General features: G+C 33.5%; 1 protein-coding gene across 1 annotated transcript; it reads left to right on the forward strand.

Moving 5' to 3' along the window:
- Window positions 1-5,213: 5,213 nt before the first annotated feature.
- On the forward strand, window positions 5,214-22,451 carry LOC133191866 (uncharacterized). The gene is made up of 9 exons (XM_061327601.1): window positions 5,214-5,278; window positions 8,804-9,002; window positions 9,371-9,612; window positions 16,972-17,128; window positions 17,418-17,622; window positions 17,890-18,044; window positions 18,205-18,324; window positions 19,183-19,329; window positions 19,460-22,451. The coding sequence occupies exons 2-9, from the start codon at window positions 8,829-8,831 to the stop codon at window positions 19,658-19,660; spliced, it is 1,401 nt and encodes a 466-aa protein (XP_061183585.1). The 5' UTR covers window positions 5,214-5,278; window positions 8,804-8,828; the 3' UTR covers window positions 19,661-22,451.
- The last annotated feature ends 90 nt before the right edge of the window (window positions 22,452-22,541 follow it).

Here is a 22,541-nt window from a genome sequence, read left to right on the forward strand (position 1 = left end):
GACCTACTTTTGAAAAACTTTAACCTTGGCCATAACTTTTGAATGGTTGGTGTTAGGGCTTTCATACTTTACATATGTAATCCTTGTGACAAGACCTTCCTTTGGATACCAACAACTTTGACCTTGACCTTGATGTTTTACTTACTTTTAAAAAACTTTAACCTTCGCCATAACTTTTGAACAGTTGCAGCTAGGGCTTTCAAATTTAACATTTTTTATCTTTTGGCCTGGATTTTGACTTGCATTTGAGAAACTTTAACCTTCGCCATAAGCTGCCATACGGGGGCATCAGTGTTTCACAAACACATTTTGTTTATATAATGTTTTCCTTTATATTGAAAATATTACTTTGATCCCTCGATCATTGTGTCTCACACAGGGATGGGTAGACGTGATCAGTAATCGTAATCAGATGTAATCAATTACAGTTTGTTGTGTAATCATGAGCAATCAGTAATTATCCGGTTACTGTTAATGTATTTACAAATGTTTATGATAATTAAAATCAATGAAAAGGGGTGTGTTAATCATTATTGATTAAAGTGTATATTACGGGGTCAATTTGTCCGTCTAATTTAAAGCAATATGAGCTGCATTTCTGAGAATTTTTCTTTGCTGTTAAAATGTGATTTTATGATAAATCTGTATGTAACTTAAATCTTTACTATCAATTAGACTAAAATAAAGTATGGAATTGTTTCAGAAGAAAAATTTCTGTACAATGGAATGTATAGTATCACATAAGAAATCAATATTGTACATGACGACAATAATGTGGTTTCGCTTCAACAGCTTAAAATTAGTTCTTCCATTGTAAATATAAAATATTAAAGTGTATAAAGTTTCTTTGTTTCTGTCATTGAAATAGTTAATTACAATATTGCAACAAAAATTTCCGACATCAAAGTTGCAGCTCATATTGCTTTAATACTATTTCTGGGCCAACCCTGTGTTTTTTCTCTTATTTTTGAACCCAGATTCATAAAATCTTCAACGAGTCAACACGCGTTATAGTTTGTTTACTGTTGTTTTTTATTTATTTCCTTTTTTTCATTTTCATTTTTTTTTAATTTAATTTTTTTTTTAAATTGTACTTTTATATTGAATTAACTTTTGCATGAATTTTTTTTTTTTTTTTTTTTTTTTTTTTTTTTTTTTTGTTTTTGTTTTTTTTTTTTTTTTTTTTTTGCTGGCCTTTAAAAGACTTCAACATTTGTCTTTTTTCCAATCATTTCCCGTTGAAAGAGGGTTTAAGTCCTTCATTTGAACAAATCTAACCCCCCCCCCCAACTCAGTGTCCTCTACAAAATTCAAAATTTGATTATTTTATATTTGTATATGACCAAATTCTAAATTTGCTACCAGGATATTTTGTGGCTAGTTGGTTAATATTAACCCAAGGGTCCTGTTATGTTGAAAATTTTACACAAGACATACGGACGCTGGACACCCTTAGACTGGAAAAGCTCACGGGGATCCATTTTGGAATAAAAAATCCATTTCCTGAAGTTTGAATGGGAAGGTACTGTATTTATTTATGTATTTTGACATATATTTCAAAATGTTATGACCTTGGTATACTGTCGGACTGACTACTCGTATAGATTGGGATTGAAAGTTTTTCATGATGTTTCATATACATGTACGAGGGTTGTTCGAAAAGTTCGTGGACTTCTGTCATATCTTTTTTTATTTAACGTCATATGTCATCCAAATTTGGTAGATATATTTTAACAATAAATTTAAATGATTTGTATTAAATTTTTCAAAAATATCATGATTTATTTAAAACTTATCCAGAGATAAAAACTGCAAAAATCGGATCGCGGCGCAGGTCAAAATTTAGTAATTTACAAACAATACACTAAATAATGTCTGTAGTCATCTTCTCTGTAAAATGGAGCAAAAACGAAAAAATCCTAGACGGTTAAATTAAGAACTTTTACATCGATTCTTATTCCAAATTTTGGCTTAATATTTTGCTTCGGTAAAAAGGGAAATCAATTTGAGAAGATAAGTAGTCCTCATTGAAAACGACAAAAACGATGACGTTGTAGAACGTCACGGAGCAGCAGATAACGGTGAAGTTTTGTGTTATACTCGGGGAAAATCCTGAATAAACGCTAAAAATGTTGGAGGAATCAGAAAATATGCCACAATTAGCGAGTAGTGCATGTGTGTGTAAATGGTAGAGGCGGTATTTGAGTGACAGAGACTCTGTATCTGACGAGGACAATCTGTGAAGAAACGGTTTAACTGTAAAAATCTGAACGAAAACTTTTAAAAGTTGGGACGTCATGGAAAGACGTAGGCGCTTCAGAGTTGCTGATCTTGTGAAAGCACAGTAAAGCAGTAAAAGACATTAAATATTAACAAAGGAAATAAAACGAGAACAATTGTTAGAAAAATAATTGTCAAGTGATTGAAAAAGGTTTTTAATACGTGGGTATTGGACTATACTGTGTGAATGTATAGGGATAGAATTTTTAAGAAACTCTTGACGCTATGTTTTTGACGTTACATGGTTTTTAAGCGTGCGCCGTGGTTACAAAACATGTTGATTTTAAAATGAAGTAAATTAATTTCTATCAAATCGAATGGAATGAAATTTCACAGATCAACAAAACAAATATTTTTACACATAATATTGTGCTTATTTTATATTTCTTGGAAGTAGTATAACAAAGATTGACATCGTCCACGAACTTTTCGAACAACCCTCGTATATTGGAAAGAAGATGGGCGTATCTGGCGCCCGATCTGCAGGAATCATACAAGTATATACGAAACATTTATAGTATAAATGTTCACGACTTGGTCGGCTGACCACAGCTGGACAGACTTTACAAAGCTACGCCTATGTACAGGAAAATATTATATTTAATTTGAAATATACCTTTTCAAAATTGTAATTTATTAAGTCTTATCTTAATAGTAACGATATCTTAGTAACACTTCACTTGAGGACAACTTTGGACAGAAAATCATTTAAATGATAAAGCTTATAACATTATAAAACAACGACTTTTAGATGTTTCAAAGCAAAATATAACAGAGAGTATATCAAACTCTCCAAAGGGTTATTTGTATCAACATTTAATTGACAATTTCCGTTTGCAATCATATTAAACAAAACCTATTGACAAAAAATTTAGACAACTATTAACAAAATTTAGTTTATCAAATCATATAGTGAATATTGAAACAGGTCGATACCATAACATATACCTAAGATTAATAGATTATGTATATGTTGTAATCTCCATGATATAGAAGACGAATTTCATTTTATTTTGAAATGCCCTTTGTATATTGATTTAAGAGGGAAATTTTTGAAAAAAGTATTATTATAACAAGCCTAGTGTCTTTAAATTAATTCAACTGTTAAGTTCTAATAATACTAAAGATTTGTTAAATTTGGGCAAATTTTTGAATGCTGCCACATTGTTAAGAAAAAATAATATCGATGTACAAGACTATTTTCATCTATATGTGTTTTTTACGTTCACTCTCTCTGTCATCGTCGCAATCCACGGGTTTTGTGTCCAGTAATATAGTCCACAATAGTGGAAATAGAATGGACACATGTTTTCTTTTTCTTAATAGCATAATTGTATTAATATTCTGATGAGCCAGTTGGCTTAAGGAAATAAAGAAACTTGAAACTTGAATAATAAACATGAATAATAGGGTATATAAAGTTAAAGGCAATTACATGTATGTTAAGTTTCATGAGTAGGTTGCAAGAATTGGTTTGGCTTTCGTTGCAACTTAACCAAGCCCGAAGAAGGAGGGGGTGGGGGTGGGGGGTTCCGAGTATAGTATTTTGCTATAGTAAATTTTCCTTTAAATGCTGCCCCCCTTTTTAATTGAAAGGTCAAGCACCGGCAAATTCAAGGATTTGGACAGAAAATTAGCTTTTTTTTGTCTGTTAATTTTGGGAAGTTGTCCCCCTTTTGATACCGTTGAACTACGGGCCTGTGAACCATAATTTATCTATTGAAAAAATATATATATATAAATAAGTACATAGTTTAAATTTAATTGTTAATCTTTATTGATTCGTTGCATTAAAAAATAAAACAAAATATAAAATAACGCTCCATGCGAGAATCGAACCAAAACCATCTCGACTCCAGACGCGGAGTGCTCTAAATTGGAAAGCATACTACTGAGCTATCATCGCTATAGAAACAATTAGATTTATGGATTTTGAAATAACAATGAAACGCTGCATTTAAACGATCGGAATATTATGATTATTTATATATTATAGGCACTCGTTTTTGTAAGTTAACTCCAGACACGTAGTATCGTTTCTGAAGAGGGGGGGGGAGGGGAGGGGAGGGGAGGAAAAAAATTGACTGACAAGTCAAAAAAAAAAAAAGAAGCAAACTCCTTTTTCGTGGGTGGGTGGATTATTTCACTACGAAAATTTATTAAACGTTAGGAGATCACCTTGATTTAACTAAACCGCAACAGTGGGGGGGGGGGGGGGGGGGGGGCTTTAAATGAAAATTTTCAACGGTAAAAAGTGATGTCTAAAAAAAGGGGAGCTCCTCTCCCCCGCCCCGATACCTGGATACTACGTGCCTGCACCCCATGATTTTATGATTATACTATAGGGTTAATTTTTTTTTATTACAGAAACACATGTGTATGACATCAAAATAGTATATATATACGTAGGTTCCAGGGGCTAGGGTGGGGTCACAATATTGGTTCAAACAATGTCAAGGAAATAAAGAGGGAAATATATTGAATTTTTCTGAAGAAAAAGAAAAGCTGACTCATGTGAACGTTGGGGCCAATGAGTCTTTTGTTTATCATTCAATTCAATTTGTTTATTTACCAATAAAGGGCCCTCGTTGGGCAAAAAGAAAGTACATTGTAACACCTGTATATATTGTGATTGATAGGAAAAAGACTTAGGCCCCCTAAAAAGGAGTTATAAACCAGATAGTTTTTATACATACATAATTTACTCATCAACAGGTTCGGACCAATCGCCCAAATGGGATATAATATCCCATTTGGGATGTAATATCCCGGACAGGATTTAAATTTACAGTGCAAAAATAAATGTGTTTTGTTTTTTTCTTCTTTTTTTTTTTTTTTTTTGTTTTGTTTTGTTTTGTTTTTGTATGTTATGGTTTTCCGGAATTTTTCAATCGTAACCGATCTGGATTACAACTACTGAGAAGGCTTACTTTCGTTTTGTCTTTAGCGCAAGTATTTTTTCCCCCTTCATTCGGATGAGGTGACTCCAGTTTTTGAAGTAGGTGAATGCATGAATTATTTCACGTATTATAATATCTGCTGAAGTATATTGAAGGAATGATAATGTACAATTATCTGTATATGATGCTAACGTTATCACAGAGTTTCCGAAAACCAAATATTTCTATCAGCTGTCTATCAGTCATTCGGACTGATGACTTAATGTGTTCTACCAGTCCGAAGCAAATTCTATCAGTCCGAATAAATTTTAGGATATTTCATGATGTAATTCAAAAGAAAATGGTATTGGTTTATAGCTAGTACTCAAATTGAGTTTGTAAATCTTTCCACAGATCATTACAACACCGATTGTGAGACCACAGATGTGCAATTAAAAAGTTCAAGCACTAGCCCACGGGTTAGTGGCAGCAATAAATTCCAGGTGTCGAGCGATGCTAATTGCACACCCCTGGAGACATCGCAATAGATCAGAGTACAATTGATTAGAATAATCTAACTGTGTCTCAAGACAATTAAGCCATCGGTAACGTAACGCGGACCGGTAATAGAGCGAATTGCATCGGACATTTCGATTTTCTATCGCTTTTGCCGGTAGGACCCATGGTTTTCGAAAACTCTGTTATCAGTGGTTATATGTTTATTCACCCATTAACAGGTTGGGACCAATCGCCCAAATGGCATATAATAGCCCGTTTCCAAAAATAGTCTATTGCTTTTAGTGAACACTTTCCTATTCTTTATGTCCAGGTTTTTCCAGAAATTTTAATTTTTTGGCTAGTCAATTACAATTTTTTGTCCCATACCCTTAAAAACAATTATATTTTCTCCCCTTCCCCAATTTGAAATGGGTGTTACGGTACCTGCATTATTATAAGAAAGGAATCTTGAAATTTTAAAGTGCGAAATTCAGGTGCTTCTTGATGAGATGGAAAAAAAGAAATGATGTCATCTTCTGTAAATTTTTGAACATTGTAACTAATGTTGCAAAGAAGAAGCCTTAATTTAGGTAACATTTGTGAAAAAATGATTTGTGTAAAAATCAGCTCATACATGGACTGCTGAGGAACAAGAAATTGTCATTTATGCTTGCAATATTCAAAAACACAAGCATCACAACAAACTTAGTATGATCTTAGGACATGATTTATATTGTCCTTAAAGTTAGAAAGAACTTATGGTGAGGTGCTAAATTTATATTGTCCTATAAAGTTAGAAAGAACTTATGGTGAGGTCCTAAATTTAGGAAAGCTTCAAGAAACTGACTTAAGACTAATACATTTCCTTAGACATTCTTAGGACACATCAAAGTCCTGAGATAGTTTTGTGAACATGCCGATGTATTCAAGACACTCATAAATTCAAAATACATTTAAATGTGATAGGGGAAAAAAATGTGTAATTTACAAATACATGTAACTATGTACCTCACATAAAATAGACCTTAATGAATTGAGTTACTGATATTTTATATCCCAGTTTTCAGAATCATTTTACTGACTTAATTTGAACTAGTAATTGCACATCCCCATTGGTCATAAGCCAAGTTAACTTATTGTCACTGTCCAAGTTATGAAAATTCTTAGAGGATTTGTTTATTACCCCTGGTAATTCATATGAGACATTTCTTTCATCCTTAACATGATTACATGAAAGTAAAAATGTTTCTCATCATCTACAGTCTTGTTATTGCATGTAGTACAGTGTCTTTCTTCTTGAGGAATGCTTATATATCATCTCCTTTCAGTATTAAGCCTAACCAACTTGAGTTTTCTTAAGTGGCATTGACTGGAATCAAGGGCAGAGAACCAGTGCTGTTAATCTGATGGAGTCAACATCCCTGTTATGATCAATTTATTTTTCAAGGGTTGTCCCTAAGACCCAGGGGCCAGGAATTTCCCCACCTATAATTCCCTGGTTATTCGGTATTCCCCCTCAACCCCCTGTTCATTAAGGAAGGAACCCTAAACCCCCTTCTACTTTTTTAATTTCCCCTACTATTTCAATTCTTAGGAACAACCCTGTTTTTTTTTTCAGTGCCAAGAAAATCTTTACCGTACTGGACATTGACCTAGCTTCTTCCATACAAGATGTAATAAGTATACATGAAGAATCTATAGTTGTATGTTCTCTGTGAACCTCTCAGTGTTGCCAAAACATTTTTACAGAGGTATAGAGAGATAAAATGAACTCCAGATGAACTCCAGATACATTCAGCCTGATTTTAGCTTAATCCTGTTGTGAGATTTCCTAAATTGAATCATACCTGTAGTTCCCCCCTGATCTATATCAATAATAAAGTATTTCACTCATGTATTAGGTAATAAGGTTATGCAGTATCCTTTATGTACACAGGATGGCAGAACTAAGTCATATAACTAGTTTTAATTGTAGAGCCTTATATAAATTATATATGAAAAAAAGTTGAAAAATTTAATAGAATTCTTTAGAACTGAATTTATTAAATATAAATGTACATATTTTAGGATTAGAATGATTCTTAAATAAGGAAATATTCAAAAACTTTCAATTAGACATCATTTGTCCTGTGAAAAATCCCTTTTTTGTGACAAGTTCTTAGCCAAAGCATCTGCATGCATCAACCTTGTTAGATTCTCATTTAAGTTTACACTTTCGCGGCTACGATACAGCTGTCCGTAAAATATCAAAATGTTCCAACTGTAGTAACTTCTCTGAACTATCTATATATGATGTCATAATACCATATGATGTCAAGTCAAGTTACACGTCCTGGACAGAGTTAGAATTTATAAATTGTGTATATATTTGACTGGCACAAGTGATTAATAAGGATAAACTGAAGATATTCTGTGTTAATCTACTAAAGAAGTATGTCCTCTAACTAAATTTTGCTGGAGGATTTTATGTAATTTATCCTATTTTGTATAAATTGCGATAAAGAGTGGAAAATGCCTCTTGTATGTGGGTAAGTTGAATTTCTTGTGAAATATTTTCTCAAGAAGTAAAATTCAGACTTGCCCTCAGCACTTTATATGTACCAAAGATCATGATGAATTGATTTATGTGACAAATTTTTCTCAATAATGTTGTTTTGCACTTGTGTCGATGTGATTTTTGAGCAACATTTGAGAATTTATAAGTGTCCATCACGTGATCAACAAAGTCTGACACGTGACATCTCAAAAATGCATTATTATAATACCTGATGACACTCTCATCACAAGGTGACCGCAAATTCATGCATAGATTACAAATTGAAATTAAAATCTAGCTCAAAATAGAATGTATATTTTAATGCATATTAAGCCTTGGGACAGCCTTAACATAACTGCTTTGCAATTTAGCAATAATTACATTTTCTAAAATCTATAACCAATTTGTATATTTCTACAATTTTTACTAACCAAGTGCTGTTCAATTAACTGCAGATTTGTAGCTCACTCAGGACGAGAGAAAATTGAAATGCTGCCCATCCTGATTCTTTCAGACCTGCAGTGAGGTGCTGCATATCTAAATAAATCACAAAATAAAAATATTTCAGCTGCATCTGATCTATAGAAACTTTCTCATGGTTTTTAAATAGTGTAAATCCGAAGCTCTCTGACAAGATGTTCCCAGCAGTCTGTCATAAGTTTGTCCATGCCATGGGGCCAGATACCATGATGCCGGCTCACAGTATGGATGCAGCGCAAGATCTGGACTTGATGAAGATTGTGCTTCGGAAAACTAAAAGACGTTATCTCTTCTGGGAGAAAGTGACGCACACAGTGCTCGATTTTCATGTAATTTAAATTTGTATACATATAATTCTTATGAGGATAAGTATTGTTGCAATTTAATTTGTGAAAATGATATAGATTATAATTTTACTGTTTCGTTATATAGGCATTGCATACCTATTGCCCAATCTATTCGAGTTTACTGAATAAAGAGTGTTTAAAGTACAGTTCAGATCATTTATCGATATCAACTTTTATATATGCCAACTGACAGTTTAAAGTAATTTTTCATTATTTATCAAGAAAGAGGTTTACAAGTTCAAGCCACATGGAATAGGTTCAAAATTAAAATGTAAATACTTTTTCTAGGAAGTATGTGTACATATTCTTGATAAATAAATTGATATATTCTTATTCTCATTAATATCTAGCTTCAGTCACTCCTGCAGAACAGCCATGTTGTTCTTGATGTGCCATGTAAAACCAAAAATTTCTGTGAGTTTAATCCAGAGAGTAAATATTCCCTGGATGGAAAGCTGGGGATCCAGTTGATGAAAGAGTTAATGGATGCATCTTTGTCTGCATCAGACTCTGTCACTATTTCTTCTAAACTAGGAACCATTGAAGAAAAAGCATTAGATTCTGAGGCACTGCTGGAAGCACTCAAGGGAAGGTAACTCCTAGTTTAAAATGATAGCTCACTGGACATTTATTTTGTTATCATGCATGCAGGTTAAAAAAAGCCATCATGCTGGGATCCATTGACACTAACTTTAAAACCATAGTATCCTGTAAGGCTAGCAATTTTAAAAATCTACTAGCCCTGTTCATGAATTAGTTGTCCAGATGCCAAAGGCTGCTGGCTGAGCTGCAAACCGACCACTGGGGTAGATGTAGGAGGAGGTTTCCCCCTGTCTGCTGGTGGGGGTACAGGGGCCTCCCCTGGGAAATTTTTAAAAGAAAGATGCCAAATCCTGCATTCTGGCTGTATTTCTGGGCAAAATTATGTCTTTTTATGAATGTTAGTATAGACGTTGTTCCTTATTGAAAGATTCCACATTTATTTTGTTAACCACACTTTTCAAGGTTAATTCATTGTCTATGTGAGTGCATTGCTTACATGTATTCTCTTTCTTTTTTACATTGGGGGTTTCAACCGGTCACGGTAGCATAGTGGTAGGGCGTTCGCTTCGTGATAGGGGGGCCAGGGTTCGAGTCTTGTTCGCCGCGCTGTGTTAAACCTAAGATGTAGGTAGTAACTGTTCCTTTCCAAGCGCCAGGCATTAGAAGTGAAAGTCACTGGTCTTTCGGATATGACCTTAAAAATGTAGGTCCTGTGTCACGGTAGACGTTGGCACGATAAAGAACCCTCACTGCTCAGTGGCCCTGAGTGTCTAGTATAGGTCTAAATTTGAAGCCCTTCACCGGCATACAGTGATGTCTCTATATGAGTGAAAAATTCTCGAATGGGATGTTAAACAATATACAATCAATCAATCAATCATACATTGGGGGTTTCAAACACTTAGGTGATAGAGATTATTTATAGGTCAGATCAAATAACATCAGGCAATAACAAAGGCAACAGTTGGACTTCGAATATTAGTCTTTAAACCTTGTTATTACACCTCTACTGATTTTTTCCCTATATAACATTAGATCGTTAGATGTGACTATTTCCCTAGAAATCGTTAAGAATTGACTAATCCCCATGTGTTAGTCAAGTGAGCTAATCCCTGCTTCGAAAGCTAATTCCCGGTTATCCGTAATCCTCTAGATTTTACTTTAACATTGGTATAATATGTGAATGGACTAATCCCTGTGTGTTAGTTCAGTGAGCTAATCCCCGCTTTGAAATCACGCAATCTGAATCCTCTAACTTTAACGTTTGTATCGGTTTAATAAAACAGCTAAAAGTATATCATTGCGGGAGTTAGCAAGATTCCAGTTCCCCTCAACCAGGACTATTTCCCTCGGCTTCCTTGGGGAACTGGAATCTTGCTAACTCCCTCAATGATATACCATATATACTCGCCTATAAGTCGGTGTTTTGGGAGTTAAACTTTGGTCCAGAAATCTTTATCCGACTTATAGGCGAGTTATAAAAAATTGCTATTTTAGCGGGTCAATCCCTCCAATTTAAGCTTAAAAAATACAACCGACTTATAGGCGGACCGACTTATAGGTGAGTATATACAGTACTTAAACTGTATACTAACTAAATCTGAACTCGTACTTTTTATGCCCCCAGATCGAAAGATCCCGGGGGTATATTGTTTTTGTCCTGTCTGTCTGTTTGTCTGTTTGTCTGTCTGTCTGTTGGCAACTTTAACCTTGCCCATAACTTTTGATTGGTTGGAGCTATGACTTTCATATTTCACATGTGTATTCCTTGTGACAAGACCTTTCTTTGGGTACCATCATATTTGACCTTGACCTTGGAGTTTGACCCACTTTTGCAAAATTTTATGAGACTTTAACCTTGGCCATAACTTCTGAACTGTTGGTGCTTGGGGTTTCAAACTTCACATGTGTATTCTTTGTGACAAGGTCTTCCTTTGGATACCAACCTCTTTGACCTTGACCTTGGAGTTTGACCTGCTTTTGAAAAACTTTAACCTTGGCCATAACTTTTGAATGGTTGGAGCTTGGGGTTTCAAACTTCACATGTGTATTCCTTGTGACAAGGCCTTCCTTTGGATACCAACAACTTTGACCTTTTGACCTTGACCTAGGAGTTTGACCTACTTTTGAAAAACTTTAACCTTGGCCATAACTTTTGAATGGTTAGAGCTAGGGCTTTCATACTTCACATATGTAATCCTTTTGACAAGACCTTCTTCTTGATACTAACCACTTTGAACTTGTGACCTTGACCTAGGAGTTTGACCTACTTTTGAAAAACTTAAACCTTGGCCATAATTTTTGAGTGGTTGATGCTAGGGCTTTCATACTTCACATATGTAATCCTTGTGACATCACCTTCCTTTGAATACCAACCACTTTGACCCTTTGACCTTGACATAGAAGTTTGACCTACTTTTGAAAAACTTTAAACTTGGCCATAATTTTGAATGGTTGGTGCTAGGGCTTTCATACTTCACATATGTAATCCTTGTGACAAGACCTTCCTTTGGATACCAACCACTTTGACTCTTTCACCTTGACATAGGAGTTTGACCTACTTTTGAAAAACTTTAACCTTGGCCATAACTTTTGAGTGGTTGGTGCTAGGGCTTTCATTACATATGTAATCCTTGTGACAAGACCTTCCTTTGAATACCAACAACTTTGACCTTGATGTTTTACTTACTTTTAAAAATCTTTAACCTTCGCCATAACTTTTGAACAGTTGCAGCTAGGGCTTTCAAATTTAACATTTTTTATCTTTTGGCCTGGATTTTGACTTGCATTTGAGAAACTTTAACCTTCACCTTAAGCTGCCATACGGGGGCATCAGTGTTTCACAAACACATCTTGTTATATTATTCTTTACAATTGCTCTAACAGAATGTTTGGTTTTTTAACATTTCAGTAGCCCTGCAAGACTTGTTTAGTAGCCCGACCTCAATTTTTAGTTGTCCCAGGCTAGCAGGCTACTATTATTGTCAAACCGTGCCATGTATTGTAAAAACATCAAAATCAAAATTTTTAAAATTACAACAATAAATATGATGGTTATACATGTATTTAGCATAAATTATGCCCCTCTTGAAAAGGGGGCATATTACTTTGCACCTGTCAGTGTTGTTCTGGTCACTAAAAATAGAAATTTCTTTGAAATTATCTTGTAACACTACTCCTCCTATAGTTTTTGTCTGATTAGACTTTTAACTCAAGTAGACTGTACTAAGATACTCTTTCTTTATTATACGTACACACCAGTAGAGCTACAGTCTTTCAGAGACTTCTGGTTAGTACATGTATTACCGCATGGGGGTGTGGTGGGGGGGGCATATATTATTTTGATTTATAAAACATTTTTCATTTTTTATCATGCTTATAATTTCGAGCTACAGACTGTGAGTATTTTGGATTTGCCACCTTCGTACCACATCAATGCTTACCTGTAGCAAATTCATTCACACTTAATCCATATGCATGATCTGACCCCGGGTTCATGAAACTGACCTAGACTTAAGTCAAAATTTTAATCATCCACAAGATGTTTATTACTTGTGAACTGAAACTCTTAATTTGCATATAATAGTAGTCTATTGATGCAAAGTTAAAAAGCATTTTAATTTTGGACTGCTTGATTTTCAAATAATTTCAGCACAATATAAATTTTTTGACTTAGGCTTAAGATTTTTAATGATCCTGGGGCCTGATTCTGTCCATTAAGCTTGATGTGTCCCCCGTAGTTTATTTAAAAAAATGGAGATTCTGGAACATCTAGATATGAGATGAGAACATTTTTTGGCAACATTGCAAGGCTTATCAGGCCACATTGGTCTATGCTTTGTGATGTTATTCAGGAAAAAAATTCAAATATCTGCGGCTGTTGTGCTGTTGTGATCAATATTTATTGTAAAATCTTAAAATTTTATTCAAGTAATCAAGATGTGATGTTTCAAATGTCTATCATACTGCAGATTCCCAAATATATTTTATATATTATTGCCTAATTACACTAAAAGCAGCTCTCTGGAAATAAAGTTACTTGCTCTTATTAGCTCTTCTGAGCAGAAGGCTCAAAGAGCTAATGCTATAGCCATTTGTGCTGTGTGCATTTGTGTGTTGTGTGTGAATTATTTGGAATATGGGCCATATTTCAAGAACCCCTAGGCCAATTTTTGTCAAATTTGTCACAGAGTATCCTTGGTTGAAGGGCTTTCATTTAATATACAAAAAATAGGGATGTAACCCTTAAACAAGGAGAGATAATTAGGAAAATACAAACAAAAGTAGTGATTGCTAAAATAATCACCAGACTTATACATAAGGATGAGGATACATTGTAGATTTAAAATTATTCAAGACATGACCCAGCTGTTGCAATATTAGTTATCCAGGTTCATTCAAGGGTGTACAGGGATTTACCCGGGTTGTATTCCATCCTTCGGCAGATCTGGATAACAAATTTCATTCCTATGTAACAGTTACTAAATAAATTCTCTGTAAACCCAAGTGCAAACAATGGTGTTTCAAAGTATTGTTAAGATTTACTTTGTGCTACAATGCATTTTGACGTCATGTTATTTGCTTTTAAAAAATTTTGTGATAGAGAAACTATGCATTGTGACATCATGTTATTTACCAGTGGCTCAAGTTGGGTGTGCAGAAATTTACACCTGTCTTACAAACCAATCAGATCTATTGTTTCAAGCTACATAGGAAATAAAAGGGGTGATCTCAAGGTCACTTCAAAGTTGACCTAAAGTTATATTTTGTTACATGTGTAAAACTTCGATATTTTGCTCACTGAAAGAACTAGAATCATCAAATCTTGTCAGTTGATGCATCTGTGGACCTCAAAAAAGTTGTCTCAAAAGTAGGTGACCTACTTTTTGAATTTTGAAGGATTCATTGTTAAATTGATTTTGATGCATATCCTGGACACTATTGAGCCTATGATCATCAAAACTTGTCAGTTTATGCATCTTGGGGCCTTGAAGTTTGTCATCCAAAAAGTAGGTTACTGTGACCTACTTTTTGAATTATGGCTAATCATTTTTGAAACATTTAAGGTCATTTTTCCATATACTGAAAGGTTACGAAACATCAAACCTTGTAAGCTGATGCTTATTGGGGCCTTGAAACATATTATATGAAAAAATATGTCAGAGTGACCTACTTCATGAAATTTGCAGGTTTTGGACACTTTGAAGTCTGGGATCATTAAATCTTGTCAGTTGATGGATCCTAAGACTTTGTAGTATATCAACCAAAAAGTAGGTCACTGTGACCTACTTTTAAAATTACAAGTATATCTATATACTTAAATATTTCAGGTACAATTGGCTAAGAATCAGCAAAGTTTGTCAGATGCAATTTTTTAATGCATCTTGATTTCTTGGAGTGTGTCAACCATAAAGTTGGTCACCATGACCTACTTTTGGAATTTTATGGCTATAATTAAATATTCTAGATATTAATTGGATTAGAATCATCAACCTTTGTCAGTTGATGCATCTTGGGTCCTTATAGTGTGTCAACTAAAAGTAGGTCACTATGATCTACTTTTGGTATTTCAATGCTATTTCTAGATATTTCAAATAATAAGAGGCTGAGAACTATCAAACTTTGTCAGTTGATGCATCTTGGGTTTTGGAGTATGTTAACCAAAATATAGGTCATAACCAAAAATTAGGTCATGGCGACCTACTTAAGGAATTTTTTGGCTATATCTACAAATTTTGGATAATAAGAGGCTTAGTCATCAAACGTCAGGTGATGCATCTTGGGTTCTTGTATGGTCACTTTGAGCTATTTTTGGGATTTCACACTTTTATCTTAATATTTAGGATAATGAGAGGTTTACAATCATCAAATTTTGTAAGTTCATCTTAAGTCAGCAGACTGCTCAACTAAAAAGTAGGTCACAGTGGCCTACTTTTGGATTTTTATACATGTAGGTATATCTCAATATTAAGGGTAAGAATCATCAAACTATTAGTTAACTCACCTAGGTCCTTGTATTGTGTCAAGCAAAAAAGTAGGTCACTGTAACATACTTTTGGAATTTCATGACTATATCTGAAAGAAGCTTAGAATCATCAGACTTTGTCATCATGGTATTTCAGAGTATGTTAACTAAAAAGCAGTTACCTACTTTCCGAATTTCAAGTTTTTATCTAAATATTTAGGATAACAAGAGGCTTTGAATAGAAGTGATAGGGTTGTATGATTTATCAGAAGAGCAATTCTAGGCCCTTGAGCCTCTTGAATTTGCTTTTTCCATCAACATGTTCAGAATTCTTCTTAGCACAATGATATATCACAATCAGAAGGAAGGAGAGTCTACTGGTCTGTTGAAGTACTTCGTATTTGGTAACTGTTATTGTGTGAATTTATACTGACATTTAAAATTATCACGACTTTTTTCCTTCCAAATTATGCTTTGCTGTTTATTCACTTTATCATCTTATATTGAAAGGCTGTTGTTTATATAAATCCCATAATGCTTTTAAATTAAACTGGATATATTTTGGACTGAGAATGTGTATGGTTATATAATATTTGTAAAATCACATACATGTTAATTCCCATGGAAACATTCAACTGATTTTACTTCAAGATCCTTCAATAAAATTACATATTTATACAATGACATTCTTGCAATCTTAATTCTCTCCCATAGTACATGTATTAACAACTGTACAGCAGGAAATTAACTCGCGAGTTAATATTCGCTATATTCGAGGAAATAAAAATTCCACGAATTCAACATACAGTGAATAATTCTTCTTTCAGTCGTGCGTATCATTCAGTCTTATTAACTTTAATCAAGGCACTTTAATACGTAGTAAAGACAACTTTGTTACACATTAATTCAATTTTATTAACAATTCAACATTTTGACTATTGGTACTGACAACTGATTTAGATACAGAGGGATTTAAATATACTGCTGTACTCTACTCAAAACATACCTATGAACGAACACCCGCCAAAGGACTTTTTTTTACATGAATGTTTTGGATACGACTTGAAATCACTTGAATAAATCACTCAAGCATAGATTCATAACGGTATGTATTTCAATAATATTTAATAAAAAGAAAGAAAACACGAGAAAGAAAGAAGAAAATTTATCTGAATGCATAACATTGTAAATCGTACAACATTTTGTCTTCTAATCGGGTTCAGAATCATCACAATATGCAAGGAAAATACTTGAAGTATTGAAAAAAAAATTGTATAATTTTTCCATTCCGCGAATTCAAATGACTGCGATTTGCTGCAAGTTGAACAAATCACGATCTTTTCCGACCGCAATTTTAACCTGCTGTACAGTAAGTTCTAGTTAGCATTGCTATTTACATTTATATACATTGTATATGTGTACTTTATCTTCCTTTTCTTTCAGGAAGTTGGATATGAACCACACTATTGTGAGACAAGTTCTAGGGAGCAGTAAGCAGTCTATCAGTCTGTGCATTGTCAATGATTTATACCTAGTGCAGAAGGATGCAGAAATTAAGAGAGTTCTCTCAATTGATGAAGAAATGGATGTCAATGAAAAGGTAGAAATGGGAATTCATTTGGAAGTCAGAAAGTATCAAGATATTTCTGTTTATTTGTGTGCATTGATAAATAGTTACTGTTATTCACCGATATTTACAAGAACTGAAGCTCTCAGATAAAAAAAAATTTGATATTCACTAGCATCCAGATTCCCAATACTGTAAATGTACTTATATTAGTGAAAATCATATTTTAGCTCCTTTTGCACTGGAAGATTAAACTAAATTATGAGTGGGCCTGTCTTTGTACATTTACAGTATTGATTTTTGGTACACTTTCTCTGTTTAGATAAAGATAGTGCCTGGTGACATCAATGAGAAATTTCATCGTGACAAAACAGGCGACATTGTAGTCCCTGCTGGCACTCCTGTGGCATACAAAGTCTGGGAACTCCAAGTCAGGGCCAGTGATGGGAGCATCACTCCCATGACCCTACCTACAGGCAAGGGAGGCTTCCTGGGTAGCCCTGCCAAAGACTATGCCGACAGTGTTGGTAGGAAAATGAAATACAGCAAAAGTGCAACAAATACAACAAATGTGCTTATAATGAAGTCACACTTACAACAAAGTGATTTTCATTCCCTGTAGTTTTAAACATATCATTTTAATGAATTTAATGAACTGCATTTAAAACAAATCAAAATTGTTCATCCCTGGCACTTCATTATAAGCTTGTTTAATTGTAGTTGGTTTCATACATGTACTAAAATGATCCATGTTGTAGGTATGATGTTACAGGCATTTTATTTTTTTTTAACAGATCTAAAGAAAGCATCTGGCAATAAAGGGCAAGAAATAGTGGCAGATACATTAAAACCTTTGGTGACCATGAAGGAAACTGAGAGACAAGCTTTGATTGCAGCTTTTAAGACTATCATGGGAAATCAAGCAGAAATCAGGAAGCTGGAACATTTGGTGCGAATTTTATTTTTCATCAGCATGTAGTCAGTACAGCTAGTTACCATTGAAGACCTTGTGTTTGTTTGGTTTTTTTTTTTGCTGTGACTATTAGTGGGGTTAATTCCCTTGTTAATAACCATTTTGTTATTTGTTAAGTTTTTTCCTTCATTTTCAGCTCAGTGATGTAGAAGCAGGGGAGTTTAAAGAAGTCTCTTTTTCAGAATGGATGGAAAATTGTTCTTCTGAGGAAAATGTTTTCAAGACAGTTCTAACATCAAGTGGATTCATAATCAAGGTTTGATAAACAAAAAATTCTTTGTATATTTATTGGTTTTGGCCGTGGATATCAGCCTGGATAGCTCAGTCGGTAGAGCACCTAACTACTGACACAGGGTCCCGGGTTTGATTCCTGGTCCAGCCATACATTTTCTCCTTATCTGTTACATATAAACATTGTATACATGTATAACTTTGTACACTTGTACATCAAAATGTATTTTTAATTCACATATAATTGTCCATGAATTTTCCAACATTACTGAAATTAAGTACAAGTCATTCAGTTATTAAGGCCTCATATTGGCTTCTATTTTAAGGTCACCTGAATCCCTCAGGTGACCTATTACTATGTTTTCATCCATTGTTGAGGGCAGTCAGTCCTCCATTAACATTTGAATATTTTCAGCTTCTTCTGTGGAACACTCAACCAATTACAACCAATTTTGGAATATAGCATTTACGAATAAAGGGGAACAAAAATTGTTAATTTCAAAGTCCATGCCCCATGGGACATGAGGGTTGGGGGTAAAAGCATCAAAATCAATGCAATCTTTAAAAATTATCTTCTTTAATCCTGCATGCATGGACATCAAGCAGTCAAACTGTTGGCATGATTTTAATAAGCATTGAGTCCTCTACCAAAATTGTAAACTTAACCTTATGTTTGTATATTAAATGTGATTCAAAGAGCAAAAGAGGCCAGTGGCTAAGGGATTTTGCAGGGTTTATACAATTGTTTATTATGCTCAAGCACTAAAACTGATGTTATACACAGGTATTGCTTTAAGGTCCCAAGGCCTCTTGTTATTAAAGTCTAGAGTATCTAATTAATAATAACTTCCCTGCATTATGTTGTTGTTTTTTTTTTTCTCAGGGGGATGTGCTTCAGTACCCCTCATCCCCCAGCAACATCCTGTCAGCTTGTGCCTATCTTTTTGGGGCATTACATGAATTTAAGAAGCAAGAACTACAGCAACTTGTCTCCCTTGAAAAAGAGGCAGGAATAGCCCTTGTAGAAATTGTGAGTCCATTAAGCTAAACCTTCAGCAATGATCCATTTCAACATCTTATGTTTATGATGTTGCAAAACTACAATTTATTTTGCATTTTTTTTGAATGGTAGATTTTAATACAACTTGTATATTTTTCAGTGCTCCCAGGCAATTGATGGAGAAAGTACCATATTGGTACCAAATTTAGCTGAAGTTTTAAGTAAAGGGACATCTGGTCAAAACCTTGCAGAGTCATTGGGATTCAAGATGGATGATGACAACAACACAGTTACTGCCCCTAGTCAGATTTCTAAAATTTTTGAAAGCAGTTACTGGACCTTGTACGCATTCTTTAAATGAATTATACCTCCTTGTAACATTAATGAATTTTACTTCTCAATGCTTTTAAGGTATGTCACTCGTCAGCCTTTTAGAAAAGTTCAGTCAGAACCTCTTACTTAAAAACTATTTATTACAATTCAATCTCTATAACATATTTAAATTAAACAATGTAAAATGTTCAACATTCAATTAAAAAACTGCTCAAAAATTCATAAAGAAGCAAGATTTATATGGGACTATTTCTTGTGGTGGAAGGATATTTAGCAGAAATTTCTGCAAATCTACACATTTATTTAATAGATTTAATATCTTGGAACTTTAGCCTCACATACTTTTACTCAGAGAATATTTTTTGTTATGATATGCCTAGAATATTAAATATAGGTCTCAATTTATATTTTTATAACAAAATTTACACCATTGCTCAACAAATTTTGCCAAGAAATGAAGATATATTAAAGAAGTCAAGATAAAATTTACACATTTTTTGCCAGAAAATCGCATATTTTGACCAATATTTCAAAATTTACATCACTGACTCCAACTTTTTCTTTCATTATTTTAAACTACTCGATACTTTTGACCGATCAGCACTTAAGTCGTAAAAAGTTTGATACAAGAAAATATTCTATTGCCTATTTAGATTTTTAATATCCCAAATATGAGACTTTTTTAGTGCAAAAAGGTCACACAATAATTTACGCGCATTAATTTGCATGATTTGTTCAATGATAAATATTATTCAGACTATTTTATGTAAATTAAGATTATGTTTATTGCCATGGTTACATCTGATAAAATATGATAACGGTTAAAGTGATTAACCAAAGAGTTACAATTTAAGTGCAAAAAGGTCAACTTAATTGTACCGTAGCTCAGTTATATGCACACTGACCCCCCATTTTCTCTGCGATTTTGAGTCATACTATATGAGTACTTATCCAAAATATACTTCTCAAAAAATTCTTGATATAACAAATTTCACGAGTGTCATACCTTAAATGCAAGTTCACGTATCTGACATTTTAAGAGCTATTCTCTGTTACCAATTTTTGGGCACAAATGGTCACAAATTTTGATGAAACTTTGCCAATTATTACAACTTGACGCCAGGAACATATAATATATAAAAAAACAAATAAAATATGTGTCTTGGTTGCCATGGTAACAGCAGAAAAAGTTTGAAAAAATTGAGATTTTCAGTTACTTTGAATCTTTATTAAGCCTAAAGAAAGATTAAGAAAATCAAACAAACCACTCTCAGAAAAACATTACACCCTGTTGCCACTTATGCTATAAAGAAACTATAAAAAATACATGTATATATCTAAATAAGTGGTTTTATAAAAAGAACTTACAATTAAGATCAAAATCTAGTTTTGCAATTTATTTTATTCTTTACATTGATTAAATTGCTGGTTCAATGTGAATAAGAATTCAACTATGTAAATTAATATAATCATAATCTAACAAAAATGTTAAGATTGCAAGATTTAAGACCCATGTAAAATTTTTAGACTTAGTCATAAGTTCCTTTGTAAAACACGGCCCAGTGGTTTAAAGTAGATATTGGGTAATTAGTTACCTTTTAATCAAGAAACATTATTTGACTCACCTTGAATTGTATTTATCAAATAGATCTAATCTGATAAAATTGAATTTCCTAGCAATACTGAACCCATGTGGTAGCTTCTTGCACCCATTTAGAGACTGTGTGGTAGTCAAAATTGAAAGTCAGGTTAGTTGTTCTTAAATACCAATCATAAAAGTATGGGGAATCTACATATAAAGGTATATATCCAGTGATACAAAATATTCTGCAGCTTTTTTTTAAACATTTTTTCCCGATAATATCCATATCAATTAAAGCTCTATTTTAAGATTTTTTGAAATGTGGAAATAAGGACCACATCATTGCCTTTAAAAGTAAATCACCAGTTATATAGAAAAGTGCTCTTTAAAAAGATAGGATCAGATTAAAACATACCGAGAGTATTTGCAGTATTAAAACCACAGCAACCATTCCCAACCAATAAGAATTATCACATATAGCAACCACTGCCAACCAATAAGAAATATCACATATAACAACCACTGCCAACCAATAAGAAATATCATATTTTTTCTTTGGAATATGTTACAAGGATCTCCATTATTTGGCTGCACTACTTGCTTTTATTTTTGAGTGTATGACTTTATAAAAATGAATTTATAAAATTATTACTTTTGAATACTTTGTTTCCATAGTAATGTGTGTAATAGTTGGTTTCCCAAATATGCTTTATGTACATTGTGTATTTAATTAAGACATCAAACCTTCAACTTTTGGAAATAGTCATAGTTACTTTTCTGCATTGCTGCGTTAGCCATGGGACTCTGAACATGTTAAAAAATGCCATTTTTCAAACTATAGGGCATCTTGCCATGGTCACCATGACACATAACAACCAAATTTTCATGGAGCTTCATGCTTTTTGTTTTTATGAAGAGACCCACAAATTTATGTCCTCCACAAAATTTTAAAATTTTAAACTGCAGTATTATTTGTTTGTCCTTCAATCATAAAATCAAATTCCCATGACTCAATTTTTTTTTCCTCAAACCATGAAAATTTGCTCCCACGAAAATAAGCGATTTTACAGTATTTCATAAGTAAAGGGGAAAAGCAATGTTTATAATACCTGTACATATATACATCACCTTGTGATATTTTTATCTGCCATATTTTGAATAGATCTAACTCAAAGTATTCTGGTTTCAAACATATTATATGCCGTACAAAATGGAATTAAATGAATTAACTCTGAAACTGCCTGGCTCTTCTCTGAACAGCAATGGATTTTTCAAGGAAGATGATGCTATTTTAGATAATACATGTACATTTATATCAGCTTTCACT

Source organism: Saccostrea echinata, unplaced genomic scaffold, assembly GCF_033153115.1.
Source record: "Saccostrea echinata isolate AGI-Se365-2 ecotype Australia unplaced genomic scaffold, CSIRO_AGI_Sech_v1 ptg000025l, whole genome shotgun sequence".
NCBI classification, from domain to species: Eukaryota; Metazoa; Mollusca; class Bivalvia; order Ostreida; family Ostreidae; genus Saccostrea; species Saccostrea echinata.

Coding starts and splice junctions, on each gene's coding strand:
- LOC133191866 (XM_061327601.1), top strand. CDS start 8,829: ATGTTCCCAGCAGTCTGTCATAAGTTTGTCCATGCCATGGGGCCAGAT. Junction 17,623..17,889: donor AGACTATGCCGACAGTGTTG/GTAGGAAAATGA, acceptor TTTTTTTAACAG/ATCTAAAGAAAGCATCTGGC. Junction 18,045..18,204: donor TCAGGAAGCTGGAACATTTG/GTGCGAATTTTA, acceptor CTTCATTTTCAG/CTCAGTGATGTAGAAGCAGG.